Source organism: Phyllostomus discolor, chromosome 7, assembly GCF_004126475.2.
Source record: "Phyllostomus discolor isolate MPI-MPIP mPhyDis1 chromosome 7, mPhyDis1.pri.v3, whole genome shotgun sequence".
Lineage (NCBI taxonomy): Eukaryota > Metazoa > Chordata > Mammalia > Chiroptera > Phyllostomidae > Phyllostomus > Phyllostomus discolor.
The window spans coordinates 80,688,771-80,708,934 of record NC_040909.2 but is presented as its reverse complement, the minus strand read 5'-3'; the positions used below and the strand labels follow the sequence as shown (position 1 = coordinate 80,708,934).

General features: G+C 38.7%; 2 protein-coding genes and 1 long non-coding RNA gene across 17 annotated transcripts in view; all 3 read left to right on the top strand.

Annotated features, from left to right (window-relative positions):
* Positions 1–4,074, top strand: part of TPD52 (tumor protein D52) — a 112,150-nt gene extending 108,076 nt beyond the window's left edge. For all 15 annotated transcript variants that reach the window (XM_028518097.2, XM_028518096.2, XM_028518098.2 and 12 more), the window contains one exon: positions 1,393–4,074. In XM_028518097.2, coding sequence (XP_028373898.1) covers positions 1,393–1,512 — 120 coding nt within the window. In that variant the 3' untranslated portion in view covers positions 1,513–4,074. The remainder of the gene's footprint in view (positions 1–1,392) is intronic.
* On the top strand, positions 32–1,157 carry LOC118501693. The gene is made up of 2 exons (XR_004904327.1): positions 32–834; positions 866–1,157. It is a non-coding gene; the product is annotated as an uncharacterized LOC118501693 (long non-coding RNA).
* A 4,611-nt stretch (positions 4,075–8,685) lies between the features above and the next one.
* The window catches only part of MRPS28 (mitochondrial ribosomal protein S28), an 89,816-nt gene continuing 78,337 nt past the window's right edge, over positions 8,686–20,164 (top strand). The window contains exon 1 of the mRNA XM_028518099.2: positions 8,686–8,997. Coding sequence (XP_028373900.1) covers positions 8,782–8,997 — 216 coding nt within the window. The 5' untranslated portion in view covers positions 8,686–8,781. The remainder of the gene's footprint in view (positions 8,998–20,164) is intronic.

Sequence of the window (20,164 nt, the reverse complement as noted above, 5' to 3'; positions counted from 1 at the left end):
CCCATAAACCAGGCATGTGCCCTGACTGGGAATCAAACCGGAGACCCTTTAGTTCGCAGGCCAGCACTTAACCCAGTGAGCCACACCAGCCAGGGCTATAGCCCCTTATTTTTAAATTATAGAAACAGGGTCTGCTTGTGGAGAGAAAACCAAATACTGTTAGCTTGTAATCCAGGCCATAAGTGATGGCAAATTAAGTTAGTGCCAATGGGACAAAGTTGAGAGGTGTTTAGAATTTAGAAACAACAGACAAAAAGGTAGTGATTGATCAGATGTGAAGTAAGAGGGGAGGCAGATCACCAGATCACAATTACTCCCAGGTGCCTGAGGAGTTGTTTTAGACATGTTGAATTATAAGGAGTCTTAACATTTTCTTATGATCAGGGAATGTCTTAATAGATCAATAGACAGTATACAAGCTATTCACATTTTCCAAAGATTTTGGATGGAAGACCAAAAAGGAATGAGAAAGAAAATTTCAGCTAGATTCCAGTTGTTAATGAGTCTCTGGCAAGTCAGTTAAGAGTGAGCTGAGAGCAAGGTCAAGTTAAACCCACTGTGAGTTGTATCCTTGGTCACTGACTGGTTTCCCAATGTAGTCACTTCCTTGTTGTTCATTAATGAGATGTAACATAGATATCAGTGTTGTTAAGGATGAAGTGACATATATAAGGGCTCTGAACATATAGAATATTCTACAAATGTAAAGTAAAGCAGGTATCTTCATCAAGACACATTTATTGACCCAGTTTCTGGCCAGATAAGTTGGAGTAGTATTTCACACTATCCAGTCTGTAGGGGGCACCTGGAAATCTTGTTAAAGTGCAGATTTCAGTTCAGTAGATAGATAGATGGAAGTGGGGAGGTGGAGCTGAGATTCTGTATTTCTAACAAGCTCCCAGGTGATGTCTGCATCCTTGGGCCACACTCTTACTAGCAATGGGTGAGAAAGTTGGCATTGTAAGTAGGGAAGATACATATGTTCCTTTCCTTTGTTGAAGTCTATCATATATGTGAATGAGTGTTGCTGAATGCACAATTTGATGGGCGACAAAGTGTCATCCAAATATAAAGAGAATTCAATTTACATTTTAGAATAATAGGCCTTTCAGAGTTCTCCAGACAGATTTCCCTGTGAAGAACAAACAGCAGATAGGGGGAAAAAAAGAGACAGAATTTACAAACCTGAATATTTCAGCAGGGAAGACTACATGTTTTTCTATTGAACTGCACCAAACACTACAACAGTACTAAACTTCCTATGTGTAAAATAATGAACCACTGAGCTATTGGTTCCTGATTTGTTCTCAAAAGCAAAATCTGAGTTAACTTTATGCAGACCCACTTAAGTGTGTTTCATGATGTCTTTTTCCTTTCCGAACTTTCTAAAAGTCGAAAGTAGGGGGAACCAAGCCTGCTGGTGGTGATTTTGGAGAAGTCTTGAATTCAACTGCAAATGCTAGCGCCACATCCGTGGAACCTCTTCCAGAACAGACTCGGGAGGGCCTGTGAGATCCTGCCTTTGTTCTGCTACCCACTGCCAGATGCTGCCAGCAAGACCCAAGCACATCTTGTCAATGTTCATTGCCATGAATTCCCACCCCATGCGCTTTTATTTAGCCTTACATATTTTTTTGACCAAATAGTCTGTGGATTGAATAAAATAAAAGTATCTTCACCTCTGTACTTGGGAAACATCCTTCAATGTGCATTTCAGGCCCTTTATTTAGGAAGCACCATTACAAAAACATGTGTAGTATACCTGGGGGCCCTCACTAGAATGAATTGAGTGGCAGCAGGTTATCATAATGGTGTTCCTACTTTACAAAATTGCTCTGCTCTGGATTGGGGATGCTGGTTTGATCTCTGTTTTCTATATGATTTTCTATTTTTCCTTTTTGTACCTCTGGATATTTGATTTCTAACTAAAATTGTTCCTTTAAATTTTCTGAATCCTGGTTATTAAAAGTTTCGGCATAACTTTCTTTACCTCCAAAGAACTACCAGCTACAAAAATTACTTTTGAGTAGACACTGTTTTGGTATAAGGTCATTTTATATCTTGGGTGTCTGAAGACATCAAAATAAGTAATCAGTTCTACATCCAACTTATTAAGAGTTTTGCAAGTGGCAGTATGTACAGTAATCCAAACTCCTTAGTGACTGGAGAGTGGACCTCTCACATCCTAGTCACTATTTGTGACAGTAATCATTTCAGTGTACTAGTTCTTATGCCACTTACATCGACCTGTTTTTCACCAGATTAAATTTGAGTTTCAGAGTAAATAGCCTATATATTTTGAATTGAGCATGCTGTATTATCAGGTTAAAATAGGAATACTCTCATCAAATATTCAGCTCAAAAGTCAGCAAGGTTTTAGATCTAGTTATACTTAAAAATGCTAAAATCAATCACATTAGGGGAAACATCCCTGTCTTCATTTAATTAATTTAGTACCGTTTAAAAATAAGCACACAGACTAATGTAAGTTGATTACATGAAGGGGTTGGTGATAACTCGAGAATTTAATGCATTAATAAAAATCAACTCATTTTCTACCTGTTTGTTTTCAGTGTGTTAAAAATTATTAAATGATTCTGTAGACACTGTCTCCTACTTCAAAAACTGGGTGTCAGGGCCGAATGCACCAAAGCCTTTGGAAATATTTGCATAGAGGCAACGGTGCTCTATTAGTTCTAATACTTATTTATTCATCACCACTACCTTTTCCTTATGCTGTGTATGGATATGCCTACAATACGGTATTTGTTATTTATCAAGTTGTGATTGTTTTATTATTGTTTATGCCAAATGTTAATTGCCAAGCTTGGAGTGACCTAAAGAATTTTTATAAAGCATGACTAGATTTACTTCACCGTAAATTATCTTAGGAAAACCACATTTGAAAATGCAGTGTTGACCGTTATAAATTAACATGATGCCTGTCTTACTAGAGCTTTTGTTAGCACTTTAGATGCAACTGAAACTCTGCTTTATTACATGTGAAAGCTTAATAAATTACATATACTAATAGTATAGGTCTCAATATTTATATTATTATGAGACCAATGGTCTGGAAACAGCTTGTTGTCTTAAACAGTCAGTGGGTGTCTATGCTATTTTTTTTTAAAGGAGGCTTTTTTTACCATCTGCTTTAAATCATTATACATACTATAAATTATTTCTTTATAGAGGATTTTAAGGGAAGGGCCATTAAAGCATTGTCCCAGAGGAATAGATCTGTTTTTTTAAATAGAAATATTGTGGTTACTCAGCATAACCCTTAAGTTATATTTTTCTGTCAACTGTGTCATCTTTCAAATTTTTTATCAAAATTAACTTTTCATCATAAGTTTCTTAAGCATCCTGCCATTACTATCTTGTCAACAAGGCAAAATAGAGTAAGATGGCAATATTTTTAGTTAAGTGAAATATCCCCAAGTCTCTTTAGCTTATGGTGAGAAGTGATGGAAATAGGTGTGGAAAGTAGGATGGGTGTATGCGAGTAATGAAGATGGCTGTGGAAGAAGAAATCAGAATCACTACACTTAATCTAAAAGTGATTTAATCTACTGTACAGTAAGTTACCTCTTAAAAGTAGTCAAATGTAGAGGGAGAATAAATTTAGAAAAATAGACATGGTTTTAGAAAAATTATTCAAAATTATCTTTGTGGAAGATTCAATGTCATGAGCTCACAGTTCTACTCTGTTGTGTTTTGTTTGACACTTTAAGAAAACAGCAACTTGAGGGCAAATCTCAGATATTCAAGGATTCAGGAAGCATCAGAGAAAATCATCCCTGAAATTGTCTTTTCCTAACAAGGGAATGTCTTTGGTTTACAGAGTTTGTGGAAAATAAAGCAAGAATTCTAATGCTTATGAGACCAAAGTAATCAATGAAAGAAAGTAGAACTCACTGGATTATCATCTTAGTAACTCAAAGAAACAACTGAAATAGAGAAAAAAGCGTGTTTAATTTGGAATCACTATTTCTGGATCTGTTCATCAAGAAGTACACACTGTCTATTTCTCTTTTGTATAGTATTTGTAAACAATAAATATTCTATAATTTGGGTATGGGTCTTTATGTATTACCTGTCTGTTGAGAAAAAATATAACTTCGTGTCCTGAACATGGAAAAAAACCATAAGCAGCTATCAAACAAAACAGAATCAGTGTATCAAACAAAACAGCCCTGCCTGGTGTGGCTCAGTTGGTTGCACCATGTCCTGCAAAGTGAAAGGTTGCTGGTTTGGTTCCTGGTCAGGACATGTGCCTGGGTTGCAGGTTTGTCCCTAGTCAGAGTGTAAGGCAACTGATCAATGTTTCTCTCCCTCTCTTTCTCCCTCCCTTTCCCTCTAAAAATAAATAAAATCTTTGAAACAAACAAAAAACCCTGAAAATGCTGTATGCTGACCACTAAGAGGCATTTGTCCGTGAGTACGTGCCGTGTGGGTCAGAGGTCATGCTACATAAAGTCCTGTGTCATAATCACATATATTTATTTTTTTAAAAAACAATTTTATTGAGGTGTAATTGAAATACAAAAATGGCTCAAATTTAAAGTGTACAGTTTGATGTTTCAACATATTTATATACCCATGAAACCATCACCAGTCAATGATAAACATCCATTGTCCCATTCACCAGTTTCCTTATGCCTTTTGGTAATCATTCCCTTTTGCCCTCTTCTACTTACCCCATCTGCTTTGTCAGTATAGATTAGTTTGCATTTTCTATAATTCCATATAAATTTAATCACATTGTATACATTTCTTCATAGCTCTTAAAACCAAGATGAAAAATCAGATTTTGCCCTTAGTGAGAAGACCATTAATTAGTGACTATCCCATTGTAACTGGATCAATTACAGAGACCATGTTGGGTGACAGTTAACATAAAAGCATTATCACTTTTAAGTAAACTGTAAACCTTAGACTTCACAATTTTCATGTTCTGATGATTCTGAAACCAAAATAATCCAAAATAACTCAATTTGGAAGCCACAAGAGGGCAGGACCTGCATATGCCTGTCACCTGCCAGGATTTCATATTTAAATAAATGCTGTAGGTCAACCAAAATTCTTGCCAACTCGCATATGTAATTTTGATGTTACTTAATGAGGTTGGCTGGCAGTGATTATTTTAATGTGGTAGTTTTCATAGAACACAGAATAAAACAATTTTGTTATTTGAATATATTAGGTGGGTAGTTATCTTTAACTTTAACACTCCATTTCAATGTGCTTTAAAGAATCCCTTGGATTCTAGGCTTGAGTGTCTGTTATTTTCCAGTTTGACTATTTTCAGATATTCCTTTCTTTCACGTTCTTAAATGTCATTGCCTATCCTCACTCATTTTCTGCTGGGTTGGCCAAAAAGTTCATTTGGTTTTTTTCCATAAGATGGTTCTAGTAGTGCTGAGTTGTCTTGAACTTCATTCAAAACAATTTTGTAAGACTGTATTGATACAGCTGTCATATCAACCTGCACTTTGAAAAAACACCAAAATTGGTGAATGTTTTTGTAGCCATTTTTAATATTGAAGATGGAAGAACATATCCAACATTTTAAACACGTTATGCTTTATTATTTTATGAATAGTAAAAACTCAACTGAAATGCAAAAAAAAAAGTTTCTGTAGTGTATGGAGAAGGTGCTGTGGCTGACTGAACATGTCAAAAGTGGTTTGCAGAGTTCAGTGCTGAGATTTCTCACTGGATGATGCTCCACAGTGGGGGTAGACCAATTGAAATTGACAGTGATCAAATTGAGACACTGAGAACAATCAACATTCTACCACATGGGAGGTAACCAACATACTGAAAATATCCAAATCAATAAAGTTATTGGTAAAAATGAAAAATGTGTTTTATGGAAAAAATTAAATGGACTTTTTGGCCAACCCATTACATACATTATCTCCTTAATGGTCTTATTCATATCTATGGCTGAAAAGACTATCTAGAGTGACACTACTATCTCTCCAATGTATAGTTAGCCCTATCTTTTTTTCCAGGTTTTCATGTATGCTTCACAGGCATGAATTTCTAATCACCTCCTGGTCACCTCCATTTAAGCCACTAGTAGCCACTATTTATTGAGCTTTCAGTAGGTGTTGGGCATTGTACAATACACTCATTTCCTTTGGTATTTTACTCAAGGGTGTGGCAATGTCACCTTTTTAATATTTTTATTTTTAGAGAGGGGAAGGGAGGGGGAGAGGGAGAGAAACATTGAAACAAGTTGCTTCTTGTATGCACCTAACCAGGAACCAAACCCACAACTCAGACATGTACCCTGACCCAGAATGGAATTGGCAACCTTTCACTTTGTGGGATGATGCCCAACCAACTCAGCCACACCAGTCATGACAGCATCACCTTTTTATAGATGAGATCACAGTCAGGCCATATAAAGCCAGGCCATGAACTATTTTCCATTCACTTTCCTTGCCATCAGCCATTACTAATGTTTTTACAAAGTATACTAACATTTCGCAAGCTATAGGGGAGTGGTGTCAAACTCATTTTCAGTGGGGGCCACATCAGCCTCACGGTTGCCTTCAAAGGGCTGAATGTAATTTCAACTCCTTAACAGTTAAGGAGTAGTTACATTTATACAGTCCTAAAATTATTTCAGCCCTTTGAAGGCAACTGCAAGGTTGATGTGGCCCCTGTTAAAAACGAGTTTGACACCCCTGCTATAGTGGAAGAAAGAGGCCTGTTGTTAAAGAAGGTGTGGTTCAAAGGGTAGTACAGGATCAAAATCCCTGAGATGTCATGAAGATGTTAAAGCACTGCATTAGAGCTGATGTTATAGTTGCTGACTGAATAGGCAAGGACAGTGTGTGGATATCTCCTTGTTGATTTGGCCAGTCCTTTACAGTTCCTCTCATTTGATGCTTCTGATGCTCTACCAAAGGCAAAGAACTTAGCATAACTTGAAATCAGATGATATGAACTCCCTCACATGTTAAAAACTTGAAGATTTGTCCCAAAATGCCTGTTGTCACAATCCTCAAGGAATTTATCATCTGGCTGAGGCAGGAAAAAAACATAATAAATCTGAATTTAAGTGGGATATTACTAATCCCACTTATCCTGTAGATACTGATGTAGTTAACTTTACACACACTTCCTTAAATTTAACACAGAGTCTCATAACTTGGCTTTACAAGTGAGGAAACAAATTAACATTAAATTGGCTTGCCTAGGGTCAGGATTAGAGTCAGGACTAGAATTAAGCATTCTTAAGGTCACAGGCCAATGCTTGTTATAATTTACCACACTTTTCCCTGAAGGGAAAAAGGAAGTAGCAACAGAATAACGCAAAATGTCTTACCCAAGACTTCAGTAATGGCCAAGGAAAATAAATGGTTTAAGTGCCAAGAAGGAAGAACTCACCTGGAGTAGAATTTGTCTTAAGCCCCTTACTGAATTTGTAAGGATTACTTTATAGTTGGCTAATAATAATGTCTGTAAGCATGTAATTCATACAATTATGCACCATTCCAAGGCTAGTGTATTTCTAGTGCTCTGTATACTGTCTGATTATACAATTGACAAAAACATGAACACATGATTAAAATAGGGATTGTGGTCATACATAAAAATCCATTCTGTCCAAGTACTTGTAAATGAATCGGAAAGGGTGCTTGCCACCTCCCCCCAAAATAACTACATATAAATAATTGCATAACTAATTAAAATTGCTGGGTAGAAGGTGGGTGGATAGCTTAATTCACAAAACTTCACGTAGGGTGTTTGGCCCAGTTTTGAAGAGTGTGGGCTAATTCTGGGGATTAACATTGGGAAGAAAAGGGAGAAAAATCACGAGTGAAGTGGGCTGGGGGAAGCTTTGGTAGTGCATATTTATGCACATTCTGAAATTTCCCAATTGCCTAAAAGATTATAGATTTGTAGAGGTGACAAACAGGTCTCAGAAATATTAGTATTATTTTAAAGATTTTATTCATTGTTAAGAAGGAAGGGGAAAAGAGAGGGAGAGAAACATCAATGTGTGGTTGCCCCTCGCTGGCCCCCAAGTGAGAACCTGGCCAGCAACCCAGGCAAGTCCCATGAGAATCCATTAGGGAACCCTTTAGTTCACAGGCCGACACTCAATCCACTGAGACATAACGGTCAGGGCATAATTAGTATCTTTGTAACGTGGGCGGACTGGAGACAGAAAAGGCAAGACAGATAAAATGAATCCAGGATTTCACAAATGTCTGAAAAGGGATCAACCATCGAATAGCAAAATTCCTGCCCTCACAGAATTTACGAAGTCGGGGGTGCAGAAGCTGAACAAAATTACTGTGCGTCAACTATATGACATATTAAGAAGTGCAAAATGGAATAGAGAAAACCGGGGAAGCACCATAGTACGTATTTTTGGTTCCAACCAAGACCTGAAGAGCGGTGGGGGATGAGTCGAGCCCACCTGGGGCACAAGCGAAGGCTGAGGGACCAACGAGTGTAGCGTTACAGAATTTACAGCAGGACAAGGCCAACGGGATGCCTGGGAGGGCGAAATTCCTGGGTTGAAAAACGCTTTCCACCTAAACTAAATGGATGTCTGTCAGAAGTGGACCGTTCGTCAACAACTTAAGTCTTCCAACATTACCGACCTCACCTCCAACTCCGAGGGCACGCCGACTGCAACACCCCATCCGGTCGCTAGAGCTCTTCGGCAAGTGGGCGGAGCTTTCGTTGCTCCACCCCTGACCTCAACGCTGACGGAGAGGTTAAAGGTCAAAGGTTCTAGCTGGAGCAGACATGGCGGCGATGTGTCGGACCCGAGCCTTGACTTCCGAGAGTCATTTCCTGCGCGTGTTCCTCTTCTCTTGGCCAAGTCGAGGCGTAGGCACTGAGAGTCACTTCGGTAGTGAGAGTTTTGAGTTTACGGAGTGTAGAACGCGCCCAGGCGGCTTCGCGAGTGCCCTGGAGCGGCTGTCGGAGCTGCAGCACAAGCAGGAGCCTGGGCGGACGAGGGTAAGACGCGGGTGCTGTGCCAGAGCTGTGGCAGGCGGGGCAGGGAGTAGGGCGGAGCCCGGCGTGGGGAGGTGCGACCGAGCGTCGGGTAGGCCCTGATTTAGACCGTGGAGCCCCGAGTCGGGACTAGCCTGGCTTTGGGCGGGTGAGGCTAAGATACTGGGCGGGGCCTGGCGAAGTGATTGGAACGTGGACCCGGGGTGCTTCAGGGCCCACAGGCCACTTGGAACTGGGGTCCTGGTTGCTGATTTTCCTCCTTTTGTTGTGCTTATGTGCGGTATTTTACATTCTGGACCTGCCAAGTCCACACTCTTTTGCTCGTATCTTCTTGAGGCAATATTCGCCTGGACTCGCAGGCGAATCTGACTCACACCGAAGAGGCTGCTGGGCCCTCTGCTCGTCTCGTTTAGACTGTAGCTCCAGTGTGGTGCTTACTGCAATTCAGTGGATACGTAAATGAGAGAATTACTGTCTCTCTGAATTTGAGCAGAACAGTTTAACCTGTCAGTGTCTCACTTCTCTGTAAATGACTTTTAAAAATTCCCATCTGTTTCAGGCAGTACTTTTATAAAATACAATAGACTTGGTAGGTAAAAGAAATGGAAAAAATAGACATTACTAGATTCAGCGTACGTGAGATTGGATGTCTGGCAATATTAAGTTACATGAAAACAAAGAGTTTCTCTACTTATCTCCTTGGGAACCAGTACCAAACAGTTCACAGACTGGTGGTGTCCTGGATTATAGAAAAAAGAATGCCTGGCATCTAGCACAGTGCTTGACCCTTAGTGGGCTCTCAGTATTTGCCAAATGGGTGAATGAATGAATTGTACACGTAGTGCATATTTGAACTTCAAAAACAGTTTATAAATGAAAATAGTACAAGTTTGAACATACCAGTTTTGATCTAATCGAGAATAATAATTGATCAACAATTATAAGAGTAATAAGATAAATGTAAATACTTTTGATTTTAATATTAATTGGAAATTTTTAGTGTTTTTCTGACTTTGTGTATTTATGATGAGAAATATGAACAGTAATTAGGTGTAGAGAGATTCAGCTTTATGAAAGAAACTTTCGCTTTATTTTTTTTTAAATCCTCATCCAAGGATATATTTATTGATTTTAGAGAGCGAGGAAGAGGGAGCGAGAAACATCAATATGAGGGAAAATATCGAAATATCGATTGAAATATTGATAGGTTACCTCCCATGCATGCCCAACTTGGGATGGAACTTGCAACCTGGGTATGTGCCATGACCATCTGCAACTTTTTGATGTATGGGATAGTGCTCCAACTAACTAAGCCACCCAGCCAGGGATTCACTTTACTTTTTGAAGTTGCTGATGCTGTTTACAAGTATCCTTAGAATGAATAAAGTTCATCTCTATTGTGTGCTCAGGATTTTTGAAAAATTAATTTTACAAAGCAATATTTGCTTACTTTAAAAAATTTAAGTAGCACTGATGGTTATTGTGGGAAGTGTTAAAGCCCCCTTTTCTCTTTTCCTCATTTTCTCAAGACTGGAGGGTATATTTTAGAAAGAGCAACTTTTGGAGATTTTATATATGCATATATAAATGTAAGCTAATTAAGTACAAGTAGTCATACTTAAAAACTCACAAATTGGTTGGTACAGTTTTGAACTATATTATTACTGTTTCAGAGTGTAAGTTCCAGATTCAGACAGTGCTGGTTTTAATTATGGTTCTGTCAGTGGATGTGTGTACCCATTGATTTAATTCTTATCCTTAAAGTACAGACTTATGTATCTATATGTACGGCCTCAGAAATAAGTGATATTCAGTAAGAGCCAAGCAAGTTATCCTTTAAAGGAACTTTTCTCTGCGGGTAGGAATTTAATCAAGGACAGTTCATGAATTCTTATCTCAAATTTCTGTGAGATTACTAGTTAAAAGGATGTGAAGTTTAAATGACATGAAATATTCCATTGTTTTGTGTAGAGGGATGCCCTCTTCCCATGCTCACTTCCCACTTTTCTTTGCTTCATTCGTTACTTTTAATATTGGTTTATGCATCTGTGTCTTCAACTAGTTCCCCCCGCCCTCTGGGGTAGGGACCAAGTTCTTTTCATTTCTGTAACCAATATAATATGTATAGAGGACTAATAAAAGATATATATTTTAAGTCCATTAGCTTTGTGTCTTTTTAAAAATATTTTAAAACCTGTAACTCTCTTAGGTCGATAGAGATTTGTAGAACCTGTTAAACTGATTGAGACCTGTGCTATAACTGATCACCCATCTTACAGCCACAAGGTGGCAATAGTTGAGCAAAGAATTGGTTTTCTATTATATGAGTATTACTGTTCCTTAAGGGTAGAGGATGGCATATTATTCTTCAGCACAGTGAAAAAATGATTGGCAAGAGTGTTTAAGGCCACACAATAGAACATTTAATTATTTTAAGATGGAGGATAACATTTTACTATTTTAGCTTATCTATGTAGAATATTGATGTTACAAGACAGTTTATAGTTTCATTTTAGTGATATATAGATTTTATGCAAATTTAACTTTATCATGAATATTTTATTGGTATTTTTTACTTCAAAATGCTGGAATATTCCAGACCACAGAATATTTAAACAGATATTTTATATTTTCAGAATACTGGGAAAACCCAAAATCACAGTTTATTTACTGGATTGTTTCAACATACAGCAGAAAAGTCTCATATTTTTAATGTAAGTTTTAAGTCTGCTAAATCAATGTAGTAGTAATGTCATATAGTTTAACACTGTTTTCATACTAGTTTTATATTGACAACTTTAAAAATTATACCCATATTTGAAAAACGTACATGAAGGGAATGTTGAAAACATTTTGCTTCTAACCATGGTGCCCCTCATTTTACATTAGAGGATTCTAGGAGCGTTATTTCTGAGTTAGTAATAAAAATCATCTGAAATCTTCAGTATCATAATGCAATCTAACATTTTCAAACCATGTTTAAAGGAAATGACCAGTAAATATAAAAACAATGAACAAGTGTGTTGAAGTAGATATAAATCTCTAGGGAAAGTAAGTTTTTATCAACACCAATGAAATGCTTGTAAATAATATACCTTTCTACAGGAAAACATGAAAATATTCTCTATGTGTTTGTTTCATGAGTAGTCATATGATTTGATTATAAGCGGTCAGACTCTTATGACTTCTTAAGGCAGCATTAGCTTTTACTATTTATATATCTTTTTTAAGTCTTGCTTTTGCTCAGTAATCTCACTCCCTCCTTTTAATGTGTTTGGATTTTGTTTTACTTTGTTTTTCCTAAAATCATATTAAATTTTTAAAAAAATCATATTAAATTTTATACCACGATTATAACCCTTAGGTTTATTTTGATTGGCATTAAATAACAGGAAATAAAGGAAATCCACATTTGAGTGGAGCCTGGTTTGTAGAGATTTGGGAATAAAATTCAACAGGGTTGATTCAATTTGAACATTTGGAAACTCTTGGTGTTTGCAACGGACAGAGGATGAATGGTAGATGCTCTGTCCAGGAGTAGGTGACTCAACAAGTCCCCTGACCTAGTTGAGATGTGTTCTCCCAAAGGAAATAAGTACACACTGAGATGGAGTATTGATCCCAGAGAAATTAAAACTTAACAGTACTTTCATATAAAAACCTCTTCACAAATGTTCTTAACAGCTTTACTAGAAATAGCCCAAACTGGAAACAACCCAGATGTCCTTCAGCTGATTAATGGTTAGATGAACTTTGGTCCTTAGCAATACAGAGGAGCAAGCAGTTCATACACATCAGCTTGAATGACTCTCAAGGGAATCATATTGAGTAGAAAAGGCAGTCCCAAAGGCTTATGTTTTATACCATGTGATTCCATTTGAGTAACATTCTTGAAATGACAGAATCATAGAGATGGAGAACAGATCAGTAGATGCTAAGTGTTAGGAAAGAGAGATAGTGGAAGGGAGGTAGAGAGCTGTGAAAGGACAACACAAGGGGTCCCTGTGGTGTTGGAACTATCCTGCAACTGGATGGTGGTGGTGAATGCAGGAACCTCCACATGTGATGGAGTTGTATAAAAACTGGTGAAATCAGTTTCCTGTGTCTTACAAGATGTTACCATTGGAAGAACTGGGTAAATGGTGTAGGGGTTCTCCATGTATTATTTCTTAAAATTGAGTATGTATTTACAATGGTCTCAAATAGAAAGTTTAATTTTTAAAAAATCATTAGTCTGTCAGGTCCAGCACTGGAAAGACCAGTGAATTCCTTAAGCCAAAGCCCATTTTCCCACTTCATTTCCTGTAAAATTATTTCTTTGGTTAGAAACAATGCCGTGAGGAGTACTATAACAAAGAATACAAAATTCTCTCTTTATAGATAGTGCTTTTGATAGAAGCTTTGTGGGTAGGGAAAGCAAATCCATATTCAGAGTATCTATTCCAGTGGTAATACATTCATTTAGAATGGTCCTATGTAATCAGCCTGCCACCTGGTGGCTGGCTGATTCTTCCAGGGAGTGATGTTATATTGGAAACTTAGTACTGGTCTGTCCTCTTGGCACTTGGTCATTTAGCAGTGTTGGTAGCCAGATCAACCTGGGCAAGTAGAAGTCGTTGTTTCTAAATCCACATATAAGCTCCATCCCACAAAAGCTCAGGGTGATATCACCATGGTGATATTTCTACTTGGCTGGTGGTCTGGGACATGTTGAGATACTCCCTGACTCCTAAAACAGAAGCACATCCCTACTGCTATGTAGGGATGTGCTTCTTGAACCCATTTGCAAGGGACAGGAGTAGCTAAGGAAAGAGGTTGACTGACGTCCACAGGACTGGTTATCATGTCCCCTGATTATTAAGATTTCTCTTTGCTGAAGAAATCATTCACATGTGACTCATTTATTTTCTCAGTTTGTGTCCATTCATAGAGGTCTGTTTACATGTCTTTCCCAGACCATCTTGTCATCTGTGTTCCAGTCATATTCCTTATAAATCCCTGACCATCCAGCAAAATCATTAGTCACTTCACACAAATCAACATAAATCCATACTTTAGCCATGTGTTTGCCCAGGCAAAAGGATCACTTGGGTGCACTGCTCAACATTCTGCCCACTGGGCAACTATTCCTTCACCACTGTCCTTCAGGGCTATTGTACCTCTGCCCTGTGAGTCACCTGGAGAGGTCTGTCAGAGTCTCCATTCTGCATCTGTATGTGGCACAGACTTCCAAGCACCACCACATGTGCCAGGTTGTAAACACCAAGCAGTAGAATGGCCTGCCTGGTGGCCTGGACCTGTTGCAGAGCCATCTTGTTCTGGGCCCCACTCAGAACTGGCAGCTTTTTGGGTTACTTGGTAAAGTTGGAGAAGCATGTTCAAATAAGGTATTTGTTGCCTCCAGAATTCAGAGACCCACAAGAGCCCTGGCTGAGCAGCTCAGTTGGTTGGAGCATTGTCCTATACACAAAAAGGTTGCAGGTTTGATCTCTGGTCAGGGCACATGCCTAGGTGGCAGGTTCAATCCCTGGTTGGGATGTGGAGGGGAGGCAAATGATCCATGTGTTTCTCTCACATCAGTGTCTGCCTGTTTATCTGTCTCTCTCTCTTGTTCTCTCTCCCTTCCTCACTTTCTAAACTCAGTAAACATGTCCTTGGGTAAGGATTTAAAAAAAGAGAGAGATCCGCTAGGCATTGAGCTTTTTTCTAGTCGTAAGAAAGTGTATCCTGACCTAACCCAGACCACTGGTCCCAGGAATTTAATCAAGGCCTGGCATTTTTGTGGGGTTTATTTCTCACCCTCTGGCATACTTGACTTACCATGTGTCTAAAATACTTGCAGTTTTCTAATTCCAGGTTCAGTCAGCATGTGCAATGGACCAGCATGATGTCCAGTGGAATGGAGTGGCCATGAAAGTCCCTGTAGATGAGGTTGTGACATAGAGTTGGAGAATTTGTGTAACCATCAGGTATATAGTTATTACTAACAGGTCTAGGAAGAGAAAGCATTTGTTAGATCAATTATTGCCTATCAGGTGCTAGGGGATATTTGATTTGCTCTAGCCATGAAATCACATCTGGAATAATAGCTGCAACTGTAGTTGTCACTTGATTAAGTTTATGATAATAAATTGTCCTTCTCTAAGAACATCTGTTTTCTGCAGGGCCACATAAGCAGGTGAATGGGGATGTGGTGGGAATCCCCCCACACTGCACCTTCACGTCCTTGATGGTGACACTAATTGCTGCAGTGCCTCCAGGAATGTGGCATAGCCTTCCATTTAGTTGTTTGGTAGGCAGGAGAATTCTAGTATCTTCCACTTGGCCTTTCCTACTTTAATAGCCCTCACTCCATAGATAAGGGCACAGCTTTTCTGTTTTCCTCTTCATACTTGACCCTTCTTTGACTTCAGCATTACAATGATGATTTTACCAGCACTTTGGCAGCACAGTTTTTCCATGTCATATTCTAACCCTTTCATTTCCAGTGTCTTTCACTTGCAGGCATAGTGGATTGGCCAAAATGTTCATTTGGTTTTTCCATAAGATGCCTCTAGTAGTGCTTAGTTATCTTTAACTTCATCAAACAATTTTATTAGGTTGTATAGTGACAGCTGTCATATTGGCATGCATTTAAAAATATATAAAAGTCAGTGAATTTTTGTAGCCATTTTAATATTGAAGATGGAAGAAAATACCCAACATTTTCAGCATGTTAAGCTTTATTATTTCAAGAAAGATAAAAGTGTGACTGAAGCACAAAAAAATAGATTTGTGCAGTGTATGGAGAAGGTGCTATGAGTGATTGAACATGTCAAAAGTGGTTTGCAAGGTTTCCTGCTGGAGATTTCTCATTGGATGGTGCTCCACAGTCAGGTAGGCCAGTTGAAGTTGATATCGATCAAATTGAGACATTAATTGAGAACAGTCAACATTATACCATGCAAGAGATAGCTGACACACTAAAAATATCCAGATAAATCAAGTTATTAGTGAAAATGGAAAATGTTTTTCTTTTATTAAGGGAAAAACCATGCAGACTTTTTGGCCAACAAAATACCATAATTTCTGTGTCATTATCACTTGGAATGATTTTATCTTCAGGTTCTCAAACTCCTGAGCCCTTTCCTGGACCACAGTTTATCCTTGTCATGCTCTCCAGTTCCCTGATTACACCTTTATCTACCAGTCTGTCAACCTTTTTTCTGGATCTCCATCCCTTCATACTGTGTCTGGATCACTTGATAGCCATTCTGACATCCTGGAATCTTACTCCTTACTCTTCCCTCGACCCTTCTTAATGTATTTACATTGCTCTGACACCTGGTCTGCTGGGTGCTATGGGGTCCAGTTAGTCCAGAATTTTTCAGCCTTGCCACAAGTGACGTTTTGGACTAGATAATTCTCCATTGTGGGGGTTGTTCTGTGCCTTGTAGGATATTTAACAGCATCCCTGGCTGCTATACAGTAGGTTCCAGTAGCAGCCATAGTCATTACAATTAAATGTGTCTCCAGACATTGTCCTTTTCAACTTCGAAGTTTGTCAATAAAACTTGGTGGTTACTGGGCCTGTAAGAAATTGATTAATTTTTTAAATCTACATTTTTTAGGTACTGTTTGAGAGCTATGTACTTATTTACTCCTCACAGCAATCCTATAAATATGTATAGTTATTCACCCATTTTATAGTCTAGTGAACAGTAGCACAGAGAGTCAGAGGGCACTGCCCCAGTCTCCCAGCCAGGATTGGATCCCTGTGGTCACCTTGCGGAGAGCCCTCTAGTGGGAGCCCTCCTGCTTTAGTCCGTGTTAACTGTTCAGACTTAGTTGAACAGCTGTCATTTTGATTCTTTTCTTTACTGCTTGGATAAGTGATCTATCGCTCCATAACCAGCTCTCCCAAACTTACTTCTTCTCTAGACAATTTATTCAATTATTTTGTAGAGCAGAGGGGAAAAAAACATTGGAAACATTAAAAAAAAAAAAACATTAATTTGCCAGGGTACTAAGGGCCCTACTGCCAGATATTCTGTACTTGATGGAAAATTGACTGGGCTGCTTATATTCTATTCATTGTTCCCCTTGTTTTCAGCCTCTCTTCTCATTCTCTGTAATTCCCACAGGACTGAGTCCCCCACCTTTCTTCAAAATAGACTGACTTCTTTTCACAGCTTCATCCTTCCACATGTATTTTAGCTGCAGCTTCCCTCCTTCTGCTTTATTAATTACCACTCTTCCACATTCTCTGTCCACTAAAACATTGTGAAATGCCTTATGTGCTTTTTGTTTCCATTCTGTTCTCTTCGATATTGAGGGCTTCTAATTTTTTCATTCATTCTTTACCATCATTTAATAGGACTTAAGGAGACAGAGGTAAATGTAAGTATTCACTCTGCCATCTTCAGCAACTAATCCATTTATTTTAATAAAAGAACCTTGTTATAAGCATCACATTTATAGGTTACAGTTGAGGAAACAAAAGGTGTTGCGACAGTTAATAGAAAACAGTCATTTTAAAAGTACCTGTTGAAGATGGTGCACATAGAAATTTTTTCTTGCTAACTAACATGAAGTAAAATATACACACCATTTCATTATTTTTGTTGTTACTGTTTGTAGGAGCAAGCTGGATAGGATTTGTCTTCCATTTTTAATGTTTGTTACTTTATGAAATCCTTTTTATATTTTAGAATATTTAAGAATTCCTACTACTAAAATTATAGGTATCCAATTCTTTTATTTACAGATGGGAAGACAAAGCCCAACAGAGGTTAAATGACTTATTTAAGATATTTTTTTGATTATTTAATGGCTGAATTAGACACAGAACTTGGGTTTCCTAAGTATTTCATTTTCTGCTGTACTGTTTTCTTCTTTTTAAGTTTTTATATAATGTTTCTGTTTTCAGCCTTCTGAGGTAACTTGTATTTAAGAGTCATTGTTGAGTATATCATGTAACTTTGAATATTAGGTATGGTACTCATGTGTAAAATGGGGTAGTTGGGCTAGTTGATATTTCATTTCCTTTAAAATGAATAGTCCCTGATTCCAAGGTATATATTACATACCCTCATATGCATGATAGTGACTCTCTCTCTCTCTCTCTCTATATATATATGCTAAATATATATTAGAATTTTAAATAATATTTTTTTGTGTTCTAGGTTTCCTGTAATAAATAATACAAAGAAAATATAGCTCTATACAGAAATTATCACAGTTAGCATTCGATACTTTTCTTTTAATGGGTTATATCTCTGTAGGATATCACTGTAAAGCTATGTATAAATTTATAAAAGTATGCATATGAATATACGCACTGTTATTTATTTTTAAAATATATTTTATTGATTATGCTATTACAGTTGCCCCATTTCCCCCCTTCATTCCCCTCCACCCTGCACACCCTCTCCCACCCACATTCCCCCCCATTAGTTCATGTCCATGTGTCATAAGTTCTTTAGCTTCTACATTTCCCATACTATTCTTGCCTTCCCCCTGTCTATTTTCTACCTACTGTCTATGCTACTTATTCTCTGTACCTTTTTCCCCCTCTCCTCCTCCCACTCCCCTGCTGATAACCCTCCATGTGATCTCCATTTCTGTGGTGCTGTTCCTGTTCTAGTTGTTTGCTTAGTTTGTTTCTGTTTTTATTTTAGATGTGGTTGTTCCTAATCGTGAGTTTGCTGTCATTTTACTATACATGTTTTTTATCTTCTTTTTCTTAGATAAGTCCCTTTAACATTTCATCTTATAAGGGCTTGGTGATGATGAACTCCTTTAACTTGACCTTATCTGAGAAGCACTTTATCTGCCCTTCCATTCTAAATGAAGGCTTTGCTGGATAGAGCAATCCTGGATGTAGCTTCTTGTCTTTTATGACTTGGAATACTTCTTTCCAGCTCCTTCTTGCCTGCAAGGTCTCTTTTGAGAGATCAGCTGACAATCTGACAGGAAGTCCTTTGTAGGTAACTGTCTCCTTATCTCTTGCTGCTTCTAGGATTCTCTCCTCCATTTTAATCTTGGGTAATGTAATTATGATGTGCCTTGGTGTGTTCCTCCTTGGGTCCAACTTCTATGGGACTCTCTGAGCTTCCTAGACTTCCTGGAAGTCTATTTCCTTTGCCAGATTGGGGAAGTTCTCCTTCATTATGTTTTCAAATAACTTTTCCACTTGTTGCTCTTCCTCTTCCCCTTCTGGTACCCCTATAATTTGGATGTTGGAACGTTTCAAGATGTCCTGAAGGTTCCTAAGCCTCTCCTCATTCTTTTGAATTCTTGTTTCTCCATTCTTTTCTGTTCGGTTGTTACTTTCTTCCTTCTGGTCCACTCCATTGATTTGAGTCCCAGTTTCCTTCCCATCACTGTTGGTTCCCTGTGCATTTTCCTTCATTTCACTTAGCATAGCCTTCATGTTTTCATCTAATTTGCAACCAAATTCAACCAATTCTGTGAGCATCCTGATCACCAGTGCTTTGAACTGTGCATCTAATAGGTTGGCTACCTCTTAGTCACTTAGTTGTATTTGTTCTGGGGCTTTGATCTGTTCTTCCCTTTGGGGCATTTTTTTTTTTTTTTTTTTTGTCTTGTGCTCCTCTTATGTAGTGAGGAGCAGAGCCTTAGGTGTTCACCAGGATGGGCAAATTGCTAGGTTGTGACACTGTATGTGGGTGTGGGGTCTGAAAGGAGCAATAGCACATGCTCTGCTCTCAGTTGGATCCCAGTCCCCTACACTGCTTCTCCCAAGCAAACTGGGCTCTTCTGGTGCTGAATCCTGGGTGGGTGGCCTGTGTATGTTCCAGGACCCTGTGGATCTCCCCAAGAAACTCTCCTGTGAGGAGACCCCACAGGTGTTTTAAATTAGTGCCCCGAGGCCTTATTTCCTGGCGCTGGGACCCTGGGCTGCACAGTCTGTCTCGCTCCCCAGTTTTGCCTGGTTTATCTGTGCATGAAAGTGGGACTGCCTGGTCAGCCAGCTGCCTGGTACACAGTGCTTCACCTCGCAGTCGCCTCCTTGCTGGGTCTGCCCATTGCCACCCCGCACCCAGGGTCTGCCAACCACTGCCTGCACGCCCAGGGTGCCTTGCATGCCCGGTGCCAGCACTTTTTGTGTGGTGACCCCTCTCTGCCTGTCCATCCAACTCTACCCCGCCTACTGGTCTGGATGAAT